At 32.9% G+C, this 9,338-nt stretch overlaps 1 protein-coding gene and 1 non-coding gene across 2 annotated transcripts; both read left to right on the forward strand.

The window, feature by feature from the left end:
* Positions 1 to 2,066: 2,066 nt before the first annotated feature.
* Positions 2,067 to 3,935, forward strand: LOC109152261. The gene is made up of 4 exons (XM_019299849.1): positions 2,067 to 2,157; positions 2,245 to 2,367; positions 2,444 to 2,656; positions 3,303 to 3,935. Exons 3-4 carry the CDS (start codon positions 2,600 to 2,602, stop codon positions 3,933 to 3,935), a joined length of 690 nt encoding a protein of 229 aa, XP_019155394.1. The 5' UTR covers positions 2,067 to 2,157; positions 2,245 to 2,367; positions 2,444 to 2,599.
* Positions 3,936 to 5,078: 1,143 nt separating this feature from the next.
* Positions 5,079 to 5,151, forward strand: TRNAK-CUU. Its single transcript has one exon. It is a non-coding gene; the product is annotated as a tRNA-Lys (tRNA).
* The last annotated feature ends 4,187 nt before the right edge of the window (positions 5,152 to 9,338 follow it).

Below are 9,338 nucleotides of genomic sequence, written 5' to 3' on the forward strand. Positions count from 1 at the left end.
ACACGGTTCCACATCATAATTTGCCAACCCACATTATGTGGGTTAAAAGGTCCTACAAGGCACAAGCTAGTTTTAAAGTATATTATTATAACACATAAAGTAAATTATTCTAACACATAAAATATATTATTTTACTCCAAAATGTTAATTATATTTAATATAGGTGTGGAGCAAGAAATTTGTTTTTTGTTTTTTTTTTTTGGTTTTTTTTTTTTTTTTTTTTTTTTGTTTTAAATATATAGTATATACACGCGGTTAATTGATTAACCGCCGTAAACACTACAATTTTTTTTAAGAATAAATTAAATTGACGTATATACGATGGTTATTTTAAAAATTAACGTCTATTAAGTGACGCAGTATGTATTTGCAGCGATTATTTTAAAAACCATCTTCTATTAGATGATGATGTAGTATATATCATTACCAATCGTTATATCCTACACCACGGCGCACATAGCATTGTGCGCCTCCCAAAACGACGTCGTTTTGGGGTAGTGTTGGGAGGCGCGGTAGGAAGTTGCTGAGATTATGTGTATTTGTTCACAACGTTATGTGTATTTGTTCACAACGTTATGTGTATTAGTTCATACAGTTATGTGTATTTTTTATACAATTATGTACATTCTTTTTATACAATTATGTACATCCGAATCAGAAAATTTGTGTGTATTATGTTAAGAGTTGATGTGTATTATGTTAAAAGTTTATGTTTATTATGTATTATGTTAGATTATGTGTATTATCTTTTAAAAAGAGTATGTATATTTTGTTATATAATTATGTACATTCATGTATAACATTATGTGTATTCTAGTATAACATTATGTACATTCTTGAACAGCGGGTTTTTTTTTAAGAAAAAACCACTGCCATTCACTGGAGCGGGAAATTTCAAAAAAAAAATAATTAAAACGACGTCGTATTGCATCTGGGCGCATAGTGCAACGCGCGCCGTGGTGTAGGATATAAATTGCCTATCATTACTAATGATTAGTGAATATGAATTCGTTCTGAATCGTAATCCACCACCACTAGTTCATTCTCGTTACCTCAGACCGATCCCTACTATATATATTCTATATATATATATATATATATATATTCCTAACCAAATGCAGTCCAACAGAGGAGACCGACTACCTTAGCTTCCTGCAAATATCATTCAAATAGTGCAAAACTCCACCCGTTTGATGATTTGAAGTATATATACAGGAACAGAAATCAAAACAGATAGCCAAATTATGAGAGAATATATCCAGAAGGGCGTTTTTTCCGGGTTATTTATTTACCACAAAGCTATAACTACCAGCAATATAATATAATCACCAATGTCCAGCAAAAACGTACATTGTATCTAAGATAATCACGCGATTCAGGTAAAAGTGCATAAAAGTAAGAGTGACATGTGGATTTAAAACATACCAAACCTAGTTAATAGAATCTTCAAATTGTTGATTTTAAATTAATTGAAAACGACATTGACTCATATGTATAACCAAAAAAAAAAGAAAAGTAATGTGGCTTTAAAATAAGTGACTAAGTGAATATAACATACATGGTTATTGTATTTAAAGATCACAAATTCGATTAATCTTTTTTTTTTAATACATATTTTTAAAGAAAGATCATGATGAGTTAAATTCTGACCAACATCTTTTTTGGTCAAGTTCACTACCTCTCGTATGTGGTTTGAAAGTTATTGTACATGCAGCAATAAAGTTTAACCAATTCTACTTTCGAATAGTATCACCGGATATGGCACAACCTGTTGATTTAAAATTATTTTAAAATGATGACATTGACTCATTTCTATAACCAAAATATTCAAGTGGACAGAATATGATTCTTGCACCTTAACATAACAAGTTTCATTTTTATTAGTATTATCTTTGATCAAATCAATTACTTTTCTTAATTGTGTGATTTGTGAACACATTAACACACATAAACGAACCCACTATTACACCCTTAAAAAAAAAAGAATAAGATTGACCTCTTCAATTATAATTTGCAAACTTATTATTACACAAAATAAAATTTACCTAATAATGGCAAAAATACAACTTTAATCGAATTAGGAATTCATTGACGCTAGTCGAAAAGCGTAGTAATCAGTGTACACAGGCGTGAACGTGGAGGCATGCAAATGAACGGGTCAGACAAGTGTCCCCTTTGACCAATAAAAAATCTGAAACAGGCCAACACAACATCCTAAAATTCTACTGTTAATTAACGCCGCAGGTAGGCAGGGTCACGTGCACGCTTTCGCTGTGGGTTTGCCACGCGTGCAGATGACTCTGCTCCCTCGACGCCTCACCTGCTGCCACCTGTCTCATCATCTTCACCAAACATCATGCATGGAACGTACGTAACCTCTTCACCATCAAATTCCCATACACCTTTTTACACCAGATCAGATTATAATAATATATTTATGCAGTCCATCCCATATTCTTTTCTGGTATATAAATATTGGATCCACCATTTCACCTTCTAGGTAGCTGTTTGGATCGGAGTGGTTTGCCGGAGAAAATTAAAGTAAAGTAGTTTTGGTTGGTTAGTTCAAGCTTAGAACTTAACATATCAATTATCTTTCATGATGGAGTGGTCTCCCCAACAAGCCATGGAAGCTTACTTGAACACCCTTCAACTTGTAAACTCTCTACTTTAATCTCTTTTAATCTATTCAAGTTTGAGTAGTTTAATGATCATTTCTTATTATGGTTATTTTATGTTAAAATAGTTTAGGGTTTGTTCAAGGGAGTCCTTGATCTAACTATAAACTTGGAAGAATGACGGTTAACTTTGGGTAGTTGGTAAATGGATCTTATTACATACAATTAAGAGGTAGCAAAATTTTAAGTGATTTTATTAGTTTTCTTGATTTGAGTTGATCAGTGAGGAATAATTTAGACCCGTTATTTGTTTACTAAGATTATAAAAGACAAGTTTATTATATCCATACCCTTAAGTATCCTAGTCACTAAAGAAAAGTAGAAAAATAGGGTTTTGTAGTTATTTGTATGTTAAATATATAGTTCCGAGTTTAAATCAGTTTGGTTAATGTGAGTGACTGTGGATTCTCATTTCTTAAGAGAAATCGGGAGTTTAAATCCTCACCTATATGAGAAAACCAATCTGGCCAGTAGTATAAGTATGGTAGGGCTTGTTGAGCACACCTATAATTTTGAGTTTAATTTGTTCAAGTGAGTCCTTAATATATAACTATAAAATTGATAGCATATTATGGTTTTCTTTGTATTTAAAATTTTAAATATGTGTTTTGGTTTGATTTTCAGTCCAAAGTCTTGAACTACCAAGGCGGCGGCATGGGGCGGTCGAAGCCGGTTGAGCCGGAGTGCATGGAGTTGATATCAGCGTTGGCGGCGGGGAACCGGGCGAAGCTGATGGTGGAGGTGGCCTCCGGCGGCCCAACTCCATTCACGGTGGCCTTAGCGGTGGCAGCAAAACAGACGGGCGGGCGGGTGGTCTGCATCCTCCCACCCTCCTCCTCCGCCCACCGCAGCGACGCGGAGGACCTGATTCCCGACGAGGGCCTGAGAGACGCGATCGAGTTCGTGGAGGGAAACCCCGGCGAGGTGGTAAAGAAGTACAAGAGAGTGGAGTTCTTGGTGGTGGACGCCGCCGTGGTGGCCGTGGGCGGCGACGGCGACAGCGGGCAGATGGAGCTTTGGGAGAACGTGGAGGTGAACCCTAGAGGGTGCGTGGTGGTGGCGACCAATCTTTTGCATGAGGGGAATAATAGGGTTTGGTTTGGGGAGATGTTGAAGAAGAAGGGGAAGAGAGGGGTGGTTCAGTGTGTCACTTTGCCTATTGGGAATGGTGTGGAGTTGACTAAAATTAGGTGTTTGGGAGAGGGGAAAAAGACCCAAAGATTCAAAAGATTTCATGTCACTTTTGAAAATTACTGACAGTCTTCAGAACAATGTTTTAGTACTAGGAGAGTGAGATCGAGAAATAATTTTTGTACGAGAATTATGTTTTATTTTTTTTTTAGTAGAGCGATTTCACATATAATTATATATAAGATTATAATGTAAATATATGTAAAGTATGTAAGATTTGATTGGGTGGACGCCGGAATTTTTCTATATGATAATTATATTTCATTCATCTTTATGGACATTTTCATATGTAATTATACATATACTTGTTGTAAATATATTTGTATTATGGTCATTATTATCATTGTGTAGAGCTTATTTTCTAGTGTGTATGCTAACCTATAACTTCATGTAAAGTAATTATACCTATGACTTGAATCTAATTTTCAGTTGCTCTTATTTCATAGGATTAATAAACAATATTGTTTAATGACTAGTATTTCTATCTCTTAGCTTCATGAAAATGTGTGAAATTTATTTTGTTGTTTAATTTATATATATATTTTTTTTTGGGTGAGATTAATATTCGAGATTGACTTTAGCTCAATAGCTTATGAAGCCTATTGAAATTTAGTTTTATTAAGAAATTCAAACTAAAATTAAAACATGAACTTTTGTTACATACTAATAATAATATATCACTTTTCTTTACATTTTTATTTAGCTAGTATACATAAAATGTCACTTGTGTTATATTTTTTAATATTTTAATATTAAAACTTTTGTTATGTTGGTGTTACATTACTTACATACATTTAACACTTATCTAAGATCAAACACACTCAAAAACAAAAACAAAATAAGTATGCCTTAGCTTAAAGATGTTGTAGATGTATATATGTAACGCCAACCGAGCAAGAGTTTCAACAATGAAAATATTAGAAAACATAACACTAGTGATGTATTATCCATAGCTAGTCAAATCTTTCTCTCTTATTGCTCCTAATTAGTTTTTGAATTTTTTAAATTTATAGAGATGTAGAGTTTGAACACGAGGTGTTTTTTTTTCATATTGTTATTTGGATAATTTTTTTCGTTGGGAAGGATCTTATATAAGGTTTTTTTTTTTTTGTATTTTTTCCTTGTAATAATGACTTAATATCTTAAGAAAAGTAGAATAATATAATTATATAAACTGATAAGTATTTCTAGCATGATTATAAAACAGAAGCCCGTCTAGCTCAGTTGGTAGAGCGCAAGGCTCTTAACCTTGTGGTCGTGGGTTCGAGCCCCACGGTGGGCGTAATATTTTTCTGAGTTTTGGACTATGTGAGGTCCAGTTTGTAAATGGGCCTACCAGCCCAAACATTACTCATCATATAGGCAATGGGCCATACCACAGTCCTTACGCAGGCAAATTTTCCGAAGGTCCAAGCCCATCTTTATTCGTTAATCCTGCGGCCAGTTATACGCCATCGTTTCATTCTTCTTCCTCGCCTATCCGAACGAATCGAATGCTATAGTCAACGGGCTATTTCGATCATCACATGCACCATTTCCTCTTTCATACAATTAAACTAAAAACTCTAACAAAAAATTGAGCCAAAATTCCTATTGAAAATGCTCTAAATGCATTGCTGTCTAATAAGAAGATTAGGGTATTGGTTTAAATCTCGTATCTTTATTTGGTGCTATCATTGAAAACTATCTAAAGTGATAATCGTCTACGTACTCGTCTAGTGCCAACCTATCTAGTGAAGGAGACTACTTATGACATCTAAATTTTTTTGAGATAGATCAAGAGTTGTGATTTTGATTTGAAAAGAAAATTTCTTAATATCTAATAATCACATTAGACTTCAACTAATTTAAATTCTTTCCGCAATATGCGCAGGTTAGTGACTCTGTTAGCTCATTCACTTGCTCAGACCACGGATTCCCAGACTGATTCTTCTAGTATTTGTTTTTCTTCTGTACAATCTTGTATTTGACATTTGGTCTCTTATTAATATAAGCTGGTATGTTTTATTTCAAAAAAAAATAAAAAATCTTTATTCTCGATCGAATTACAAATCAATCAAGCAAATTATTTTAATTGACTAATCAAGGGCACATAACTTTACGCTTTAATTAACTTTGGCAGGAATATAAATCAATGATTTTATAACTAATTTTTTCCCCACCTTTTGTCTTTGGTGTGTACTTAATGTTGATCCAACATTCTTGATAACTTTTTGACATATAAATTATAAATTATTCCCTAGGTTTATGGAGGATTTTAATTTTTAAAATGTATTTAGTTGGTAATTAAACAATTAAGGTTGTTTGGCCTTGGTTCTTATGTATAACATTCCTTGATTCATTCTCCATTGTTGTTGAGTAGAGGATCACTTTTTCATAAGTAGAGCAACATCATATTCTTGTCTAGTAATATTACTTCCACATAGACAAAATAAGTTTGTGGAGAATATTTGAGTTAATAAATTCAATTAAAGATAATCACATGTATTCATTAGTATTGTTGGGTGGGGCTTGGAGGGTATAGTCCAGCATCCTGTCATCGATCAAATTGTGGTACTAATTGTTGTGTAAGTATAAATAAATAAAGTTGTGTTATGTCGAAATGTTAAGCGATTGATCCTGAAATTTCATTGTCTCAAGGAGAAAAATATCGTTTTCAAAGTAAGAGATTATAATACTTTATACGCAATTAAAAACTTCTCTAAATCACTAAGTAAGAAATTACCATTACACATGCACGCACTTCAAAGAATTTTACAATAAATATATATAAAAATGAATGACTCATAGAATAATGACGAACCAATATATTATATTGTAAGTGATAACCTAACATATCAACCGAGTTAAGCTATCCTTTTGAAGCTCTACCATATAATACCAAAGTCTTCTCAAAGAATCTAATGGATGGGTAGCTAGGGTTCTTAAAGGAGAAAGAATCAACACATATTTTATATATTAAGGTTAATTTAGTTTAATTTTGATTAAACAACAAAAATTCTCTTTCCCAGCTCCATTAGTTTTCAAAGTTCATGCATATTTATTCTCATGATTACCAAACATACACAACCTAGCTAAGATTCAAAGTGGAGGCCAACTTTGTTCTATGATTCTCAAAACAAAGTACACAAGGAAAATCAAAATCCATCGGTTAATCTGATAATCATGAATGTAGTCATAAATTCTACTAAGAGCATCCTCAATATAATTTTTTTTTATGGTTTTTAAAACAGTAAAAAAACTAGAGGGTTGATTTTTATCAAATGAGAATAGTGATTTTTGGTTAGATTTTTCTCCTGAAATGAATGGTTTTTTGTGGGACCCGTCAAGAGAGAGAAAATGAAAAACAAAAGCAAATCGTTGCGCATATGGAGCGCAAGAATCCTGCCTACTGGGCGCGTATTTTAAAACTTTTTTTTTTTTTTTTTTTTTTTGTTTTATGATTCTCATCAAAAGTAAGTATACAAGGAAAATCAAAATTCATCGGGTTGATCCAATAATCACGAAAGCAGTTATAAATTCTACTAAGATGGAAGTAACGAACAAGAGTTTGAATTCCGTGAGGGTGATCTTTCACTCCCAACAATTTTTCTTGTGCAATTCTGAATATCAAAATTTACTTGTCATAGTTATGAGTCTGGGTAGCCTGGCCCGGTGAGAATTAAATAAGGAATTCAACTATGGAAAATCATTAAAAACACTTAGTGGAACTAAGCAAATGTTGTAATATAACATTAAGGCCGTTGGTTTTAATTAATTAATTAATTAAGATAAGCACATCAAGAATATATATGTTAGTGATGGCTTGCCTTTCTGTCCCTCTGTATAGGGACAGTGGTTGTTGAAACTTAATTAGTGTATTATTTATCTAGATTAGTAGCACAATCAAGTATCTCTTTAATTTTGTGAATATATATTTGTAAATTATAATGTTTAATAAGACAACTTGCATTATGGATATATCCCATCCATTGTATGGTTTCTTATGTTTAATTGAAAAGATGTATATAGGTGATGCTGGAGAGTGAATTGAAGGCAGTTGTTGACAAGAATAGGCAAGTACACTGTGCCAGGTTAATTGGCAGTTGGTTTGATCATATTTTTTTTTAACCAATGCAACAAAAAAGTAATGCCCACATTTCTTAAAATCAACCAACAAATTTTTTTACTGTTCTAAAAACCACCATAAAACCCTATTGGGGTTACTCTACACAAGTCCATCCAACTAGCATTAACAAAAGAGTTCTACAACATGTGCTTTCAAATCTTACTCCCTAATGTAGCGGACTCTAATAAATTATTTGTTTTTCATGTGAATTCCAAAATAAGTGTCCACATCAAGATTTTGTGTGTGTGAATAATAGAAAATAGAAATATACATAGCATTTTCCTTAAAAAAATTCCTAGTAGTAGTATCTTGTACTCTACCTAGTGATTAATGGATGGGTGTCCCCCAATTGCTAATGATTGATTGGACAAGACACTTGAGTTACTACCTTGCCCCAAAAGATTTGGACCAAATTGCCCATGTGATCACATGTGAGACTCCCATATCCTACATGGATGAGACCACATCGTACAAAGACTTACCTCTTCTGTGGTCCTTAACCTACCTAGCTAATTCTAACTTGTATCTATATATATGTGTATGGAAAGGATATATATATACACTACGTTCATGATATATCAACATTTCATAGTCAATATCATGCATGTGGCCTTACACAGCCCCATAGAATCACCTGTCAAAACCTTAAAAAAGAAAGATACTTTCTATAGATTAGATGAATGTTTGAGAAGCAAAAAGAATGGATGGGAAAGGAGACTAGCTAGGAGAGTAGGATGAGAATGAAAAAAAAAAAAAAAACAAGTAAGAAAATGACTTTTAATTTCTCTCATTAGTTACTATTACGGTTGATCATAGTGTCAATTTAGTCATTTATTTATTTATAGTGTATGGTTAATGCTTTAATGAGGTCTCATATTTGATTCCTAAAATTAAGATTTCGTATGATAAAAATTATAACTAGAAACAAATGCGCAACTATATTTATTTATACTTGCTAACTTGCGTAATAGTAAGCCTACGTTTAGATGGCAGCTGGATAGTTGATTCAACCCAACAACCCTAAAGACTAAAAATCTATTACATACTTTAATATGAACTTACATGGCGTTTGGTTGGAGGGATTTTAAATTCCCTTCCCACTTAATTCCCACCTAATTCCAAAGGCCATTAAATTCCGTAGTTTGGTTGGAGGGAATTGCAATTCCCCCATTTTCATGGAATTAAAATCTTATGTCCCCCCTGGGATTTTAATTCCTGGGGAAAAAAGATAGTGATGAGTCAAAATTACTCCTTCCTTTTTTAACCTAAAATTAATGTCTAACAACAATAATGAACATTTTTGACTTTATACTACTTATTCCCTTTCAATTCCCATGTATACCAAACATTGGAATTGAAAT

The sequence above is a fragment of the Ipomoea nil genome, unplaced genomic scaffold (assembly GCF_001879475.1).
Source record: "Ipomoea nil cultivar Tokyo-kokei standard unplaced genomic scaffold, Asagao_1.1 scaffold2403, whole genome shotgun sequence".
Taxonomy (NCBI): Eukaryota; Viridiplantae; Streptophyta; class Magnoliopsida; order Solanales; family Convolvulaceae; genus Ipomoea; species Ipomoea nil.